Below are 19,990 nucleotides of genomic sequence, written 5' to 3'. Positions count from 1 at the left end.
TCAGGAAACTATCCTGTGTCTTCGAAAAAGTTGTTTCAAATTGGATTGTGGACAACCTGTTCGTGTTGACTGAAATGCAGATTATAATTGAACCTTCTGTTGATCATACAGCTTTCTCATTACAAGGTTATTTCTCTGTAATTTAATGACATTAGAGGCCATTTGAATGTATATCAATTGTAGTTTGTGATTTCACAGAATTGTCCCTGTCCCTTCTACGCTGTTCTGACTAGTAATCTTACTTTCTCAACTCCCTTGACATCAGTTTATTACTTTTAGCAGCGTAATTTTTCGTCTCCACTATAAGCAAATAGAAACCATTTAAGCATCTTAACATTAGATTCAGGTTTAGGTTATTAAGTAAGTCTGTGTCTCTCCTGTGTAGTAAAGAAACACATTTACTGAAAAAGTGCTGTTCCTAAACTTTCAAAATTGCCACCCAGTACATCATTTCCCCTACCCCCCCCCATTTTTCCCTCCATAAGCAGATGAGGAAAGTGAAATTTGGAATGTTAAATAACTTGTCAAATGTGTCCTATTTGGTTGTTTTCCTCAAAATTTGGATCATTGTATATATTTTTGATGGTGGCTTTAAGATTAATTGATGGGTAAATGGGATTATTGCAGGTGTCTTAAGTCGGGTAGTGTTGGTCATCAAATAAGGTTCACTGCCGTTAACTCTGAACTAGACTTCATTCATATCATTATTTGAATGTCATCTGGGTGTCAGTCATGTGTTATAAAAGATACAGTAATATAAAGGAAGAGAGATGCTGAGATGCTTATATTCTGGGAGGGCGTTTCCTCCATAGTGTATGGCTTAGTTGTGTCTAACGAGAATACGGTCATGCCTCAGATATTTGCACCAAAGCAGCTGTTTGGAGCAGAAGCTCAAAATTAAGATCAAGCATTTTTCCTGTTTATTTTTTCTGGCTATGTCATTCTGAATTGTCTGGAATTTCAGATTCTCATCCTTTCCCCCACCCACCCTGTTCTAAGTTTCTTGTAGAAAATTATTCACGGGGAACTAAAGACTTCTTTTGTATATAGTGGATTTGAAGAATACAGTTCTCTTCATTTTAGTTTTAATTGGTTCATGCTTTAGTTCTCTCCAATTCAGTAATTGCAGAAACTTCAAGATGTGTAAGTATGTAATAGACTGACATCCTTTCAAATTGAGGCATTTGAATGTTATATTTTGTATTTAAAGTAATGTAGATGAGAAACCAGTTTTAAGAAAGACCTTTAGTCTCATTTTTGTTATTGATACTAATGAGGGAATTGTAATCCTGGGTAGGGGAGAGTTGAGGGAGTGAAGATCAGTTTAAAAAAATTAAAGTCTTGACTTAGTTGTTAAAAGTCTTCAGGAAACCGTAATAAAACTTTTAAGAAACTGATGTCTTTGCTTTTACAAAGAGCTTTTGTTTCTTTTTCCTGCTGAATGAATTGACTTTGCTTGCTGGTCATTTGGTGATTTGAGCTTCTTGGAGAAAGTTACTGTATACACCTAAAAGTAAACAAAAAATGTGCATTTTATTTCATAATTATTTTTGTTTTGTTAATAGTACTGTTACCAAGTCCTTTGTGAGTGTATTTGCAGTTACTACAACCTATGTACCTTAGTTCCAGCAATGGGATTAAAGTCCTGCTTGAATAATTTGTAATACTTTAAGAGTGTTAACTATTCTTATTCTTATCAAGTCAAGGCCTTTAAATTTTTAGACTCGGTGAAGTATAGACTGATCTTTTATGGTTAACATTGATAAAATTACATATCAACAGTGTTTTAGTTCTTCTTTCATTGGCAGTTAATGTGTTGTCTATCAAGGATAGGTAAGATCATCAATAGCATAATTATTTTGTCACTATTGTTGACATTTCACTTGATGCCAAGTCCAAAGCCTCTTTATAGTTACCTGCATTTGAAGCTTGATTTCTTTGACATATCTTTGGGACTTGTTCAATTGAGGCAAAGGGTGTAGTTTATAAATTCTCTCCTGAAGGGCCTATTCCACTTCCCACTTTTCTAGTTGATGCTTATTAATAAAATTGATTAATAGCCTTTTGAGGCATTCGCTTAGGTGAATGGGAAAAACTGAAGATACTACTTGTTATATGAAATTTAAGTCTATTGATTGTACATTATTTGAAAAATATAGATTACGTTTACTGTAGAAAAGCACATTAAATACTTCTCCTATAATTGGGCTTAGTAATTCAAATGTTCATTTTTTTAAAATTACATTGGTTTGATAGGTAAAACAATATTCGTCAGACATTTGTTTATGATCTTCTAAGTGGAATTGAAGAAAATGCGTAATCCTTTTATTGTCTCGTCAGTCTAGTGGAAGAAAAATATTCATACAAATAAGATTATGCAGCGCTATGGGAGCGTAGTCAAAGATATAGCTAAGTATTATTGGGGAAGAGCTCGGGAGTCATTAACTTTGTTTGAACAGGTAAAGGAAGAATTGCTGGTGCATGTGACACCTGAGCTGAACTGTGATCAGAGGTGGTGTAAAGAATCAGATAAAGAAGGGGGGAGGCCATAAAGGAGACCTGGGGGGAAGATACAGCATTGGACAGGCAGAACCATTGTTATACTGTTAGGTAATAAATGGAGATACATGGTATTGAGGAAAGATGAAGTTAGAGAAGTAGATATGCTGAACTAGACCTTGAAGAGTATTATATTTGCCTTTTAAAGTACATCCCCTGTCATTAATAGCACCGGGTTTTGAACAGGGGTGTGATATTCATATGTATATTTTAACAGTGATTTTGAGGAAGATAGATTCCAAAAGGTTATTAGAGTTCATTATTGTTGAAAAGCTGTTGTAGTAAGCTAGATGGAGGCTTTACAATGTTAATATTTAGGCTGAAAGAAGAGGAACATTTGAAAAATATCTTGTACCTAACGTTAGTAGCACTTGATAATTCCTTGAGAAGGGGATGACAGAGGAAAGAATAAAAATTGAGGTTTACACTTCTGGCTTGTGTAGCTAGGTGGTTTGTGTTGCCTCAGGAATTAGCGAATTTAGGAGGAAGATATGGGTTAATAGGGTGAGTTTACCATGGATTTTGGATGTGGTATGATCTGTGTCTGGCTCATTTAGTCAGAGATGTCCAGCAGAAAATTGAATATAGTAGTTTTAGACTTTGGGAAGGGGGGGACATCTGGGCTAGCAGTATATATTTGGGAATGGTTAACATAAAAGCTAGTAATTTAATTTTTTTGAGCTCTGAACCCAACTTCTGGGAAAATCATAACAGGTAGAGAACCATTATCCAGAAAATTCATACATTTGTTTGCAAAATGTTGTGTACAGTTTTAAGAGGCTCCCGAACCCCTTGCCAAACTAGAATCTCATAAATTTTAGCACCCAGGATGTGTGTAGCAGATGTAACCATGATGATGAATGAAAATGGGCAGGGACCCAGAGTAGAGTGAAAAAAACAAAGGACAGCTTTGGGGTTTAAAACAGTTTGAATGGCACTGGACGAATAGGAGACATGAAGTAGGAAGGAATACTGTTTCTGAAAGACTACCTTACACTGATTTGCATTTAGCATAATTGTGCTCTTACAGTACTTTTACTCTCTTTTACCTTGTACCTAATTATTTACTATGCCTGAAAAGCTCTCTTTCTTCCTGACATCTGTTGCCCATGGATGAGAGTTCAAGACAATCTATTATGGGCTATCTGTTAGTCAATGTGTGAGAGTTAGCCCTGAGTGAGGCTACATTCTGCAGACATTCTCATTTAATCTTTATGATGGTTCTTGGAAATAGTTAGCTCTTATTAAATCCACTCTACTAGTGAGAAAATTAAGACTTAGAGGGAAATAAGGTCACAGTGCTTGTGACTTTTTAGCAAATCCATGACACAAATCCATGTCCATTGGAAAGCAAAACCTATGTTCTCTGCTGGTATACCTGACATGCTGTGTTTACCAGACTAATCAGTGAATCACACTGATATTATGAATTATGAACACAGTGGAATATGAGGTGAGTCTAATGGTTTGAACTAGATTTGGGGTTATAATGAGTGTTTATGACAGCTCTATAATTTTGGGTAAGTTATTTACTAACAGAATTGATTCTCTTATTTGTTTGAAAATTCTTATGCCTGACGAATTACCAGAATCACCATTGTTGACCTCTGTCTCCATCTCTGCTTTATCTGTAAGGCATAAAACTGAAGGAAATATACAATCTTGAATTACAAAACTCTTAATTTGTGTATGTGGAAAATGATTCTTTTATCATAACTTGAGAACAGTTGTACAATATTTGAGTCTTCCTGGTTTATATTTTTTTAATTCTTAATAGAAAATTAAATTATTAAATGCTGGATAAAGCGCTTTTTTGTATGTTTTCTGGGTTTCATGGAAAATTATGTTATGAACCTGAAAAAGATCAAGTTTTGAAGTTTTGTACAACTATTACCAGTATACCTTTTCAGTTTATAGTTCATGTTAACTTTACTTGCTTTGAAATTCTTCTGAATGTTCTGCTTTATGTGTTCGTTGTTTAATATCACGGAGTGATAACATGATACTAGTCTGCATTTTTATAACCTGTGCATTTCTGTCAACAAACTAAAACCATATTGCCCATGCATGGAATATTTTGAGGCCATCTTTTTCATGTGATTTTATGTCTTTTATTTTTGAAAAGTTACGAGTAGGTACATCTCATACTTTATATTGGTAGCATCCTGTGTCAGAATATGTGACACAAATAACAATTTAGATGTGAGTAGGAATAAATTTTTAAGGCCATTTTAGAAAATCCTTTGATTGACCTGGGATTCAAAACAGAAAGAAGTTGCTCTCTTGAAGAGTTCATTTTTAAGTTCTCCAGAAAGAGATTGGAATAATAAGACTCAGTTTGAGTCATTTGGTTAAGGATCCTCTTGGTAGAGTTGAGTTGGTATTCTATTGCCAAGGTGACTGAATGATTTCACTCCTTCCTCTTTCACATCCATATCCACTAAACATGACTTGAAGAGAATTCTTTTTTAGAAAAAGCACTATTGAGGTGTGATTTACATATAAAAACAACTTCGTAATTTAAGTATGCAACTTGATGAGTGTTCAGGTAAATAGACACCTGTGAAACCATTACCACAGTTTATGCTAGTAAATGTATCCACCAGCTCCAAAGGTTTCTTTTTTACACTTTGCAAGAGAATTCTATTAGCTCCGTAATTTCTATTCAGAAGTATGTGTGTGGTGCTGATGAGTAATTGTTGCAGTGTAGTTCTCCCAGGTTGTGAATGCAGAACCTATACTTACGTGCCATAAGAAGGACTCCTTAGTCAGAGATTAGCAGAAAATCATTCAGTCAGCAAGTGTAAGTGCCTGTTATATGTCAGACACTGTTTTAGTGCTGAGAGATTCCTCAGTGAAAAAAATCTTTGCCCTCATGGAGCTGACATTTGACTTGAAGGAGGGAAGCCAGGAAGAGGAATAAAGAATGTGTGCTTGGAGTTTGGAGGTCACTAACAAGAAGACTGCTATTTTAAATCGAGTGGACAGTTGCAGATTCATTTTGAAGTGGAAGTTGAACAGTTTTGAGGTTGTTAAGTGAATGAGTCATGCAGATATCTGGGGAAGAAGCATTTCAAACAAGAGAAAGCAGCAAATACAAACCCCTAAAGTGAGCGTGTTCACATCCTAAGGCACAGCACTCTAACTGGTGTGGCTGGATCAGAGTGCAAGGAGGAAGGACAGGTGAAGGCAGGGAGGCTATCAGCTTGAATAAGCTGTTTAGGGAGGTGTGAAGAGTTCAACTCCAAGAGAAAGGAGAAGTCACTTCTGGATTGTGAGCAAGTGGGTAACATGCTTTGAAATAGGTTTTCAGAAGGTCACTTTGGCTGTTGTATGATAGTATGCTAGGAGCAGAAACAGATCAGTGAGGAGGCAGTTGCAATAATCTGAGACACTGGTGGCTTGGACTAGCTGGTAGCAGGGGAGCAGTAGGTGAGGAATTAGATTCTGGATATATTTTGAAGGTAGAGACAACATTTAGTACTGGATTAGAAGTGTTTCTGTTGGAGAGTAACAAGGGTTGCAAGCTTTTTAGCCTTAGCAACATTTGCTGTGTTGGAAAAGACATCAGGGAAAGCTGACGTGGGGGAAAGAATAGGATTTCTGTTTTTAGATAAGGTAAGTTTGAAATGCCCAGTAGGCATTCAAGTAGAAACATTGAGTAGGCAGCTAAACAAAATAACTGGTGTTTGGGGAGAGGGCCAAACATAAATTAAACTCATGAAGATCGGGGGCCTCCCAGGTGGTGGAGGAGTTAAATTCTCAGTGCTATTAAGCTTTCACCAGCCCCTGCGGTTTGAGTTTGATCCCTGACCAGGGGGCTAACCCAGCAGACCTTTCCTGTCTTGCCTGCTGTTCCTCTTAGCAGTGTGTTTCAATAGATCTGCCTGTTCTGTTCCCTTCTCTGTCTCTGGTGAATCCTCACACCCCTGCACTTCTGGCCTACACCCCAGCTCTTGTATGAGTAAATAAATCTTAATTAAAAAAAAAAAAACTCATGAAGATAGATGCAATCAACACCTAAAAACTGAGTTTGGAGAGATAGAACTGAACCTTAGGCTTGGAGGTTGTGGTGGTGATTAAGAAATGGTAAGCAGACTAGCAAATAGAAGTCCATGGAATAGGATGAAAAAACAAGAGGTTCTAGTGCTTGGCAGGCAAATTAAGAATTTGTTTCAAGGAGTGTGAATGATTGGCATTTCTAGTTGCCTGCGCAGTAGGTCACCTGAGACTGAGACTTAGACAATGAGATTTAGTAATGTGGAGGTCACTGGTCACCTTTTCCAGAGTAGTCTCAGTGAAGTTGTAGGGAGGAAAACTATAAAAGTAGATTCTAGATACAGGAGAAGTAGGACTTGGAGAACAGGGAACATGGACATCTCCCTTTCTCCATCCTGTGATTTTGCTGTAAGTGAAAAAGGGAAATAGGTGGTGCTGGAGGAATATATAGGGTTGTGAAGCTTTGTTTTGAAGATGGAAAATTGATTATTTTGAAAGGAGATTGCTAAAAGGGGGTTGGCGAATAGGTGGGTTGGAATGGAACTAAATTTGTACTTTTTAAACTTTATTCTGTATAGGTACTACTTGGGGTTCTCTTTCAAAATGAAGATTATGATTTTGTAGATCAGCAGTGGCCCAGAAGTTATGTATATCTATTAAGCTCCTACATGAAACCTATGTTTGGCTTGTCAAAAATAGGTTTTGTTGTATTTTGAGTATAAGAACCTGGCACTTGGAGCACAGGAACTAACAGGTTATATTGGAGTACAATCAAATAGATAAATTCAGAGTTTTTGTGGAGTGTCTCTTCAGGTAGTTCTAATTTTCTCAATGAAACAGGAAACCAGTCATTATCCTAGAGTGGGGATAGAGGAGAGGGTGTAACTAGAAGAGTCGAGTTAGTTGTGGACTGGAAGAGTAGGGTTGTGGGGTTGTACTGGGGGCCACTTAGGGTTAGTAGTTAGGAATTTAAACTGAGGTGGATCAGATATGGGTTTATGTTAATCTTCATTAACTTTTAGCTACATGGATGCAGGGGAGAACTAGATGGGTGGATGGGAGTTGAGAATGTCAAGTATTTTGGCGGGGGGGGGGGGGCGGGGGAGGGGCGGGGGAGCGTGGGTAGTGATTTATGGATGTAGTCAGGGGTGTTACACACCAGGGAGTCTTAAGCTGTGAAAGGGGAAAGAGAGGAAAATAGAATGCTAAACAAAGAAAATGTGCTCTTTTGTCTTTTTTTTTTGTTTGTTTGTTTTGTTTTGTTTTTAATTGTAGTCTTCTCTTTAATTTGTTAAGGGACTGTATAAATCTTTAGGAGAGGAAAATAGTATTCTTGCCCCCCCCCCTTTTTTAAAACAATCAGTGAACCTTTTCAGTTTTAATGTTTCTCTGAGCTTTTATTCTATGAATTTAGAGAAAAATATGTCTTATACTTGGACTAAAGCAAGTGTTAACATCAGGGATCATGACTTGACTGTATTTAAAGTGGGAGACTGCTGCAGATCAAAAAAAGAGGGGGAAGTCTCAAAGGGTTTTTAAAAAATTGCTTCTGTCAACTCAACTTTTAAAGGTGTATCCCTTGGGCCTCCCCGGTGGCGCAGCGGTTGAGCGCTGGGTTGCGAAGCTGCCCGCAGCCTCTGCGGCGCCGGTTCGATCCCCGGCTGCTCCCCAGCCACCAGAGGAGGGTCCCACATGGCGCGCAGACCTCTCCTGCCGCCCGCTGCTCCCCTCAGCAGTGTACTTCGGTCCTTCTGCCTGCTCTGCTCCCCGCTCTGGCTCTGGTGGATTCTCTCACCCTCCCGCGCTTCTGACTGTACCCAGTGCATGTATAAACAAACAAACAAATAAATAAATAAATAAATAAAACATGCCTCTATTAAAAAAAAAAAAAATTGGAAAAAAAAAAAATAAAGGTGTATCCCTTGGTTTCTCTTAAAACAGTTTAACATCTTTGTAAGTCATGCGGATATATATTCATAGTCATAATAAAGTATTTACTGAACAGACAAATACAGAAAGATTTTCAACCATTGGTTTTTTGTTTTTTTTTGTCTCTTTCTCTTGGATATTACAGATGACCATGGATGAAAAATATGTAAACAGCATTTGGGACCTTCTGAAAAATGCAATTCAAGAAATCCAGCGTAAGAATAACAGTGGTCTTAGTTTTGAGGAGCTCTATAGAAATGCATATACAATGGTTTTGCATAAACATGGAGAAAAACTCTACACTGGACTAAGAGAAGTTGTTACCGAACATCTCATAAATAAGGTATCCAACTTTAAAGGACTGTTGCTAATTATATTGAATCTAGAAAATACTTTATATCATATTTTACTTGACTAGACTATTTTAAAGGCTCCAGGAAGCCTATAGAAATAATTTCCAATTAATGACTGTATTATAAAACGTCACTCAGAACTTAAATCATAATTGTTGCTAATTGAGAGAAGATGAAAAGTTCGTGATTTGTGCTATAACGATAAGGAAGAAAATTTTTAGTAATTTACAAATGCTTGTTAGCATATCTACTAAGATAATTTTTTCCCTTAAAATGCTTAACCCATTTTAGCTTTCTTTATATATTTGAAAATAATAAACTACATTGTTTAAAAAAATATTGTCTGAGACTTTGCACCAATTGAAGTTGACTTTATTAAATTTTAACTGAGTTTTGCTTTGATAGTTGTGGTTTTTTTTTAAAAAATAAATCAGTGGTGGGCTAATTTACCATTATGAAATGATTCTTTGGTTCCAAGAAAGATGTATTTGTTTTTAGAACAAATGATTTTATAGAGCAAACCCTTCCATTGGAAGCATGTCTTGCTTAAATATTGTCAGATGACATATGAAGTACAGAGAAATAAAAACCTATCGAAGTTTTAGTGTATTAGGGCATTTAGTTTTTAAATTTTATATCGAAAAGTGGAAAAGTCACACTAATAGTACAGTGATTTCTTGTGTACCACTTAGATCCACCAGTTAACATTTTGTCAACCTTTGTATTGTTACTATAAATGGTATTATTACTGAACAATTAAAAAGTAAGTTTATCCTAAAATAGTTTGATATGTTTATCCTATGAATAAGGAAATTCTCTTAACCAAAGAACAATGTTGAAAATTGGGTAGTTCGACTTTAATATATTGTTAACTATACAGTCCATGTTCAAATTTACCAGTTGTCACGTGTAGCAGTGATGTCCTTTATGGCAGTTCGTTTTCCGATCCAGGTTCCAATCCAGGATCACAGTCAGTTCCTTAGCCTTTCTTTGTCTTTCAGCACACTGACATTTTTGAAGAGAATTGGTCAGATGTTTTGTAGATTGTCCCTTAGTTTTTGGTTTGTCTGATTGTTTCCTCATGACTAGTTTCAGGTTATGCATTTTTGGCAGGAATAATACATAAGTGATGTTGTGTCCTCAGTGCATCACATCAGGAGGCACATGATGTCAGTTTATCCCATTATTGGTGGTGTTAACTTTGATCACTTGGTGTCCGCCAGATTTCTCCACTGTGAAGGTACCTTTTTTCCCTTTGTAATTCATAAGTAATCTGTTCAGATATATTTTGAGACTGTATAAATATCTTGTTCCCCAAGAAACTTTCATGTGATGGTTTTTGTGTCCATTGATGATTCTTCCATGAATCATTATTACTGTGGTGGTTACAGAATACACTTTCTACTTTTATTCCTTCTATATCCCTTCTCTTAAGTGGGATTACATGAACAGGAAGCTAGTATCTCATTAAAACAAGGTGATTGTGATTTTCACGAAGTCAACATTTTTTGTTTAATGCTTATTGCTCAGAACTTTCTAGGAAAATACAGTGGATGTAAGGAGAGGATACTATCCCTTCCTAGGTTTGTTTTTACTCTCTGAGATGTTACATTTAGGTACCTGTGTGGGCATTATTTAATGAAATGGCAAATGAGTTGTATAGGTACATAGGCAATAAATGACTTCGGGATTCAAATGAGGGAGCGATTACCCTGGTCTATAAGATTTCATAGGAGGGGTTCAAATTGAACTGAGCTGTGAAAACTTTGGTATGTAAGTGAACATGCGGAAGGCATTGCAAGAGAGCAGATGTCAATGTGATTATACAGGAATAGGCTGGTGCGCTTCAAGGGTGGTAAGTAGAATTTAACTGCGGTATATGATAGTATATGGGAATAAGAGGATTATTACAGAGTCGCAAAGATTGGGAACAAATTGGAGAAGAACTTGAATGCCAAGATAAAGAATTGGGACTTAAAATTTAAGTTTATTGGAAGTTATTAAAGGGGTGATAATGTGACAATATGTTAAGATTGACCTGAGGATGCTATAAATGTAGTAACCTGAGGGCTTTGCTAGTAGCATAAGACCTGGAAAAATTTCAGTGAAGTGAATGAATGATAGAAATTTTGAAGAAAGACTAGATAGAATTTGGTTACTTGGAGAATCATTGTGAAGTTACGGTAGAAAGCAGATTTGGAAAGGGTAGAAGAAATGGCATTTTTTTATTGGACATTTTTACAGTTGGAAGACACTTAGAAGTCATTTTACATGTGAGATAATTAGATGCTCAGGTAGAAATGTCATATGTTTGGAGATACTGCAAGTGCAGAGCTTGGACAGGAACTCAAAACTGGAGATCAAGATTTGGCATTTAGGCAGCATATATTGAAGAATAAGTGTTGTAATTTAGAGACTGAAAAATGTAGCCTCGGGGGAGGAATCTTGAGGGGCAAAGGAATAAGTAGATGTGGGAAATGATGGAGACATTTAAGGAACTTGGCATTGAAAGAAAGAAAAAAAGAATGGGAGAGTTTTGATAAAGCTGGTCAATGAGCAACTGAGTTCTTGGATATGGTGTGTGAATTGAGAACAGTGGAGAAGATGTAAAGGTAGAAGTGGGGAGTGTTCTTATTTGCCAGAGGTTCTGTAGGGAATGCTAATGGTCACACACCTGATTCCTATTTAGTATTTATCATGTGCTAGTCCACTTCTTGTATATGTATTAACTTAGTGGTTCCAACCCAGTTAGACTGTTAATATGGTTACCTCTGTTTTACAAGTGAAGAAACCTAGACACAGAGGATTGTGATTTGCCTAGATGCAGGTAGCTATTAAGTGGCATAGCTGGAACAGAATTCAGGCAGTAAGCCTTCCAGCTGAGTCCTTGACTTGTATAGACCTGCTCTTGAGGCATGATGTATAAATCAAAATGTAATAAATATACTGTAATTGTGAGTGAAGGTCTTCTAGTAAACTGACTCAGTGTTTGTAAAGCTATAGTCCTTTAAATTCTAGATTTTGGTTTATTTATAATTAAAATGAAGGCATTGGGAATAATATTTTTGAGATTTCTTTTGTTCAAAATCACTATGAATCTAATAATTAGGCATGAACCTTCTGAAAATGACATGAAGAGACTTGGGGAGTATACTCCGGAGTTGACAAATAAGGAAAAAGATAGCTCTATAGGAGTTGGCCTGAATGTATGATTTGTCTTTTTTTTTTTTTTTTTTTTTGAAGCAGTGCTTTGCAGCATGGGCACAGATGCAGAAAAAAACATTTGTAGTTATGTGCTGTGGTCAATAATTGACTCATCCAAAAAGTGAGGAGAGAGTGTGAGGTCAGTGTTTTAAGTGACTGATTTTTGGACGCTGAAACATAGGTAGAAATCAAAGTTATCTGAAATAGCTCTGTGGTGACTATGAGCATTTCAGCATATGTGTAAGTTGTTTAAAGTGGACCAATATGTAAGATTAACTGTCATTACAAAATACAGGCAGTTGTCTATAATATGTTGCAGAGAACAGTTAGTCAAGTTGATTGTGCTAAAGAAATGAATGCTAAATTAATGTTTACTTCTTACACAGTCATTAGTGCTGTATTGGTGGCACCTGAAAATGTTCTTTTTTTTTTTCTTTCACCCTCGTTTGACCAACTTACATCAGTTAATTTCTGACTGGGAAATGTACTAATTGTAGCAGATCTTGTGAGTGATTTATTTTAATTGAATTAGTTATAGAACTTCTGCTAAATATCTGTCCTTTTAAGTTTGCTTTACAGTTGTCTTTCATTTTTTACTGTTGTTTAATAGAAATTCTTTAATGACTATACAAAACAGTACTTGACGGGGATACTGCCACAAGAGATCTGCTAACAGAGGGCCATCATACAGGGCCCAAAATGTTTGTCCCCTGTTTCTGAAAGTCTCGATCTGTTTTTCTAAATAGGATTTAGGGATATTAGTAATGTGTAAAAGTATTGCTGTCATGGAATTCTGAATTGCTTGTCTCTATATTGCATCTTCTGACTGGAAAGTGAGTGAATAATTTAGGGTTCTATGGTATCAAAATAGCTATCTTTAGTCTCACAGATTGTATCTCAAAAGCATTCCTAGGTGGTCTGTTCATCAGTTTATTTGTACACTGTGCTTTTAGCAGTTAGCTAAACTACCTAATAATGTGTTTTTTTAGAGTAATTTTCCGCTGAAATTACTTAGTGTTGTAATATAGACAACCAGGAGCCTTCGTTTCAAATGGGAAAATTCAAAGGAAATGTCATTTTTTCATGGAGTCAGGACTGGTTTGTAATTAGTTTGTTGGTAACCTGAAATCAAGATGAGAACAGTGAACACTTTGAGCAACGTTTTTGGTAAAGCACAATGGTACAGCCAGCCAACTGGAGGCCAGATGAAGGGAGTTCACTTCTTTGTCATGAAATTAATTGATCATTGGCTTTGGAAATATGTTCACAATATTGAAGCGGTCACTGAAAAGATAAGTCCTTTTTTTCTTACTTGGTAGTGTAGTTTTACTGTCTCTCTAAGAATGTTCTCCTTGAGGAAACTGAGAACCCAAGGAATTCAGTGAATCTGTCAAGACCACAAAGCAGACTTTGACTGTGATGTGGTCCTTCTGGCTCAACATAAAAACAGTCTTACGCTGCTTAGTACAAAAACATTTCAGAATTCACAGGAATTTTTTTTTTAACCTTTTACCTAAAGAAAATGACTTTAAAAGCATGGCTTTATTGGAGGGAAAAAATTCTGCTACTTTTCAGTTTTAAGGATATTTAAATTCTAGATCATTTTGTTAAAATCTAAGAAGGATCCTTAAAACGGAACTCAGCTCTCACAGTATTTATTATTTGCTAGACTCTGACTGAGGTGTAAGAAAAATGTCGTTAAATAGAGCACATCTGATCCCTGCCATGGTAGAATAGATAAGTAACAAATGTTTAGTTATAAAATATAATGAAGAAAACAGGATACAGCTATAGAGAAAAATTGTAGCCACGGCATAGGACAGGAACATACTCTTTTGAGAAAATGGTGCTTAAATTGGGATTTGAAGAGTGAGAAGGCACTTCTGAGGGAAGTGTTTTTGTAGGGCATTCCAGGCTAAGGGGATGGTGGTAGGACATTTGTTTTTCTGTAAAGGACCAGATAAGTCAATATTTTCAACTTTCTGAACCATATATCCTCTGTCACAGCTTTTCAGCGCTCCAGTGGCAGTGCAAGAGCAGCAGTTAGGCCCTGTTCAACGAATGACAGCAGTATTCCAATAAAACTTCATTTTAGAACGACAGCAAGTCATTCATTGCCAATTTCTGAAGTACAGAAATTAGAGTGAGGGAAGTCTTGTGAATGTGAAATTAAGGATTAACAGTAAGGACAAATGGGACAAGATTGAGGTCGGTTTAGTTTTGCCAATTGGTTTTTTTTTTTCTCCTTTTTTTTTGTTTTGTTTCTCCATATTCCACACGAGTGAAAACATCTGGTATTTTTTTCTCCTTCTGACTTGACTTAGCATAATCCCCTCCATTTCCATCCTGTTGTTTCGAATGTCAAGATTTCATCTTTTTTTTTTTTAAATAGCTGACTGGATCCTATTATGTTATGTACCACATCTTCCCAGTCCATCTGCCATTGGGCACTTAGGGTCTTGCCATAAAGTGGCTATTGTAAATAGTACTACAATAAACATAGGAGTACATATATCCCATCAAATTAGTGTTTTTGCATTCTTTGGATAAATATTGAGGAGTAGAATTGCTGGATCGTATAATAAATGTATTTTTAATAATTTGAGGAACTTCCATTTTGTTTTCCATCGGGACTGAACCATATGTTCAGTTCCCACCAACAGCATGTGAGAGTTCTTAACCTAGAAACATGACCACAGAATTGAGCTGACTAGAGGGAGTGCGAAGGGCCCAGTGGTCTGTGGTAAAAGGGGGAAAGGTGCTTGGGTGCTAGGTGTGGTGTGGTTGTGTATATCTGAGGAGATGTGAACCTGTTTCCCTACATCATAAACAGTGTTATAAATTGCTGTTATTTCAATAATAAAATTAATATGGGGTGTGGGGGACAACTAGCTGTTGGCTTAAGTGCCAGTTACAGAGGAGTAGATTAAGAAGATTTGGCATGTATACACGGTGGAATGCTACTTAGGTATATTTAAAAAAAAAAATCTCTTACCATTTATGGCAACATGGATTGAACTGGAGGGGGAGTATGCTAAGTGAAGTAAGTCAAAAGAAGAAAGGCAAATACCAGATGACTTTACTCATGGAATACAGAGAAACAAAACAAAGGAACAGATAAAACTAAACCAAATTGAGTCTACCGCAGACGTGGGAGGGGGTGTGGAGCAAAGGGATGAGGGGGCCCAGTGGACTATGGTGGAGAATTATTGGTGCCTTGGTGGTGGGTGTGCTATGTTTGGTAACATGCATCTGAAGTGCTGTGAACCTATACCTCTTGAGTCATACACAGTGTTTTAAACCGTTGTTATCGCCAAAAAAAAAAAAATGTTATTTATAAAAAAACATTGAGACTAGAAGAGAAAATCAGAAACCGTGTCATTACAGACTTTGAAGCCATGGTAAAAGGACCTCATGCATAATCATACAAATGTTAGGAAACCATTCCAGAATTTTTAGCAAGACAATGATGTGATCTGATACAGGTTTTAAAAATATTACTCTGGTTGCTGTATAGTGAATGAGAGAATCCAAGAGTGAAGTGTGGGGAAAGGAAGGAGTGAATAAATCAGGTAAGTTGATAGTGGTGATTTGCATCACTGTAGTTACAGTGGAAATAAAAAAAATTTGAAGAAAGATGGTACCTAGTAGTAATAGATTTATTGTAGGGAATGAGGAAGAGAAGGAATCCAAAATGAAATCCATCTTGGGCTCTTGGACAGATAGGTGAGTCCATGATTTGATACAGATTTGGAGTAAAAAAAGGAGCACCGTTTAGAAATACTAATTTTAAGATGCCAACAAAATTGGTTATACAAATCTACTTCTCTAAGAAGGTTGGGAATCATGAGAATGTAGGATGATACTTAGAATTCTGAAAGTAGATGAAAATCACACAGAAATAAAGAAATGAGGACCCCAGATTGAACCCTGAAGAATTAATTAATATTTCAGGTTAGATTGGGGATTGCAGTGGATGGCCAAAGTTTGTGGTGCTTTTACCACTCAGCTTTAATCTTAAAAAATAATTTGATTTTGACATTTATTTACAACCATTTTATCTGTGTTTAATGTTAAATGACAATTTTAAATTCAGAAATAGTGATAATTAGTTTTTTACTTGTGGGCAGAGCTAGGTAAGGGTTTAGAACTATTTCAGATTATTGAGGTGTGATTGTCAAACAAAATTGGGACATTTAAAAGTACAGTCGAATGTTTCTTTTTTGGATTCATCGCCTTTTAGAAGATTTCTAACTTTAGGTTTTACACTTGATAAAGTCTTTAAGATTATGGTAAAGAGACCTCCTTGGTTGCACAGAGGTTAAGTCTCAGCCCTATCACGCTATATTGCCTCTGCTGCCTGAGTTAGATCCCCAGCCAGGGAGCTGGCCCAGATGGCTAAGGAGACCTCTCCTGTCTTGCCCACTGCTCCTCCTGGCCGTGCATTTCAGTCGATCTGCCTGTCCTGCTCCCCACTCTGTCTCTGGTGAATCCTCTCATCTCCCTCATCTCTGGTCTAGACCCCAGTTCTTGTATACAAAAGTAAATAAATCTTTTTTTAAAAAGATCATAGTAAAGTAAGAATATTTGCCTTTTCTTCTACACTTTCTTGAGGACTTCATGTTTAATAAGAAGAAATAAATTAGAAGCAATTTCAGTGGAAAAAGTACTGCATGGAAAATATTAAGGCCTTCTTCCACCACTAACAATCTTGAACAAATTACTAGAGTCTGGACTTTCCTGGATTTAAGATTATTAGTTTATAAAATGATACTGGAGTTGGTTTTGTCAAGTTAATGTGCTTTGATATGGTATGATAATTTTGGATAATTTTTGGATATTTAGATTGAGGAAGATTAGTTTTTGCAATTTGCATAGTTTCTGCAGTTTGTCCAATTTTACTGTTTCTTAAAGTCAAGGGAGAAACTTTTTTTGCTTTAGTTTTAATATGGCAAGAACTTTATTATCACAATTTTGTGGTGGTGATTAACAGATTTCTTAGATTTACCTTATGTTTAACTTCCCCCTTCTGAATTATTGGTCTATAGTAATAATTGATTATGCCAGCCTCATAAATGAGCTTGTAGGAATCAGATTATTATAATTTGAAAATTTGTTTTCTTCTTAAAAAAAAACAGCTGAACAAAAATGTTGAACATTTAAATGTACTATATAGAAACAGCTTATTGCTGCAAACAACAGTAGTTTATGTATTTCTATTCTGTTTATAAACAGTAGTTTATATTCTATTCTTCAAATAATGACTTAATTCGAGGAGGAGGAAAGCAATGTAAGAAGAGCTTCATTCTACTCACCATTCATTCACTCCATTCATTCATTCATTCATTCATTCATTCAGAAAACTGCCTATTGAGCATTTGTTACTTGCAGAGTCTGGTCAGTAACCCATGTATATATCAAAGATTCCTGTCTTTGTGGAACTTAGTTTTGGACTTAACATACTTGAATCGGTGCCTTGTGATCTTGATCAGTCATAAGCACTTTATTTTACAGGGAGGAAATTGAAGTCTTCAATTGGGATAGGTTTAGTTTTACATGTTTTTTTTAATATTTATTTTTATTTACGCATACAAGAACTGGGGTGTAGGCCACAGGTGCAGGGGTATGAGAGGATTCACCAGAGACAGAGTGGGGAACAGCAGGTGGATCAAACTCCTGCTGCAGTGGTTGTCAATAGCTTCATAGTGCTGAGATTTAACCCCTTGGGCCACCAGAGCGTCCCAGTTTTAGTTTATAGGTGACTTTCTAGTTTAAATTTTTTGTTTTTGCAAACTGAAAAGTGCTTTGTGTAGAATAACACCCTATTGTTTATTGTTTGTACATAAGGTCTCCTTTGCTGAAAATGAGGTTTCTGTGTAAATTTTTTTCAATATGTAATTTTCTCCTCATTTTTAGAGGGAGAATGAGAAGAGCCAAGTTCTGGATTTAAAGTTTTATTTGTAGATAAATTAATATGTTTACGTGAGATTACTAATTACACGTAGAAATGAATTTGGTCATTTTATGGTAAGTTCTGGATAGTCTTGTAGGCCAATTACTTAAGGAGATTTGGCTTTTATAACAAAACTTTTTTAGTATTCTACCTTTAGGCAAATGTTATTGAATGTAGAGAGATTTTTTAATGGCATCTATGGATCAAATATGTTATAAATATAATCTCAGTGAATTATGGAAAACATTAATAGAAACACTTGAGGTAAGATTTTTGTTAGCAGGGCATCCCCGGTGGCGCGGTGGTTGAGCACTGGGCTGCAAAGCTGCCCACAGCCTCTGTAGCGCCAGTTCGATCCCTGGCCGCCGGCAAGGGTCCCACATGGCGCGCAGAACTCTCCTGCCGCCCGCTGCTCCCCTCAGCAGTGTATTTCGTCAGTCTGCCTGTTCTGTTCCCCACTCTGTCTCTGGTGAATCCTCTCACCCCCCCCCCCACCTCTGGCCTGTACCCCGGTTCTTGTACACATAAATAAATCTTTTTTAAAAATTCAATTTGTGAATAAAGGTGAAATAATCTCATAGAGAAACTGGCCTGGGTATTTAGTAGTATGTGCATAGTCAGGTCTCTCAGTGTAGATGGAACACAAGTGACTTGGTGTGTACTTGTAGGAAATGAGAGTGGTAAATGTGTTGAAATGGGTTTTGAGGAACATTATATAGGGTATTTGGGTTTATTCTGTGGATAGTGAGAGCCTTTGGTTTTTAATCCTCAAGAAGAGACTGAAGTGGGGGAGATGGAGTAAAAAGTAGAGTAGGAATGCCAGTTGCAATGCTTCGTTGCTGTTTAGCTTTCATTCTCCTGCCATCTTTTCCTTTTTTACTAAAAGTTGGAACAAAACCTAAGACCCCATTACAGTGAATATTGGAGTTCTTTAGGGTGACAGAAGAGCAGTCACACCTGAAAGTAAATCTCATACAGCATTGTAAACCAATGTTGCCTCAATTAAAATAATGGAAGAAGGGGGAGCTCTAGCTAATTATGCAAACCCTTAATGACCCTAAGAGTGATTTAAATATGAATAGTGTTAGTTTCAAAGAGGAAGGGGTTATGGTTGAGGAACAGGATTGTTAGTCTGAAAGATAGCAAGCAACCCTGGGTTATGAGGGAATTAGGGAATTAAGTGCTTGTGCTTTGAAAGAATTAGAAGAGAAATGATGTTGGAGTAGAGTTAAATTTATTTTATTTTTTTTTTTAAGATTTATTTATACAAGCACTGGGTATAGTCAGAAGTGCAGGAGGGTAAGAGAATTCACCAGAGCCAGAGTGAGGAGCAGAGCAGGCAGAAGGACCGAAGCACACTGCTGAGGGGAGCAGCGGGTGGCAGGAGAGGTCTGCGCGCCATGTGGGACCCTCCTCCAGTGGGACCCTCCTCCAGTGGCCAGGGAGCAGGCAGGGATCGAACCGGCGCTGCAGAGGCTGCGGGCAGCTTCACAACCCAGTGCTCAACCGCTGCACCACTGGGGAGGCCCTAGAGTTAAATTTAAAGTGTTGTTTAGCAAGTTCACCAATGCTAAGTACCAGCTATTCTTGCTTAAATTGTTGAGTTAGACAATAAACACCGAGGACAGGTACCACTCTCCTTTTCTAGTCAGTGAATGAACAAGCTAGAACCTGTTTTATCTTTGTGTGTCTTGCTCTTTCTTATAGTTGACATTCAGTAATTGTCTGCTTAAATGAATGTCTTGAGAATAATAACAGCAGCCAACTGAAAAACCATCACGGTTTATATCTAGAAATTGCTGAGATCTGTTTTGTTGCCTGTATGTGGGGTAATAGTTCTGCATACTCAAGTTAATTACTTCCTCTAACCACAGTTTCCATAGAGTGTATCTCACTATTTAAAAGCCTCGGGATTTGGGTTTTTTTGTTTTGTTTTTGAGACTGGAGCCATCAGTGTGCTGCTGTGTTTCTTTTTTCCATGATACTCAAGAAA

At 36.8% G+C, this 19,990-nt stretch overlaps 1 protein-coding gene across 3 annotated transcripts in view; it reads left to right on the top strand.

Annotated features, from left to right (window-relative positions):
- The window catches only part of CUL3 (cullin 3), a 92,283-nt gene that overhangs the window by 11,421 nt on the left and 60,872 nt on the right, over positions 1-19,990 (top strand). For 2 of the 3 annotated variants that reach the window (XM_037524143.2, XM_054700108.1), the window contains exon 2: positions 8,633-8,830. The exons of the other annotated variant lie outside the window; for it this stretch is intronic. In XM_037524143.2, coding sequence (XP_037380040.1) covers positions 8,633-8,830 — 198 coding nt within the window. The remainder of the gene's footprint in view (positions 1-8,632; positions 8,831-19,990) is intronic. 3 annotated transcript variants of the gene reach the window in all.

This window comes from Talpa occidentalis, unplaced genomic scaffold, assembly GCF_014898055.3.
Source record: "Talpa occidentalis isolate TD23 unplaced genomic scaffold, MPIMG_talOcc4v2.1 talOcc4.3, whole genome shotgun sequence".
Classification (NCBI taxonomy): domain Eukaryota; kingdom Metazoa; phylum Chordata; class Mammalia; order Eulipotyphla; family Talpidae; genus Talpa; species Talpa occidentalis.
Note: the sequence above shows the minus strand (reverse complement) of the source record. Positions and strands in the feature narration are given on the sequence as shown.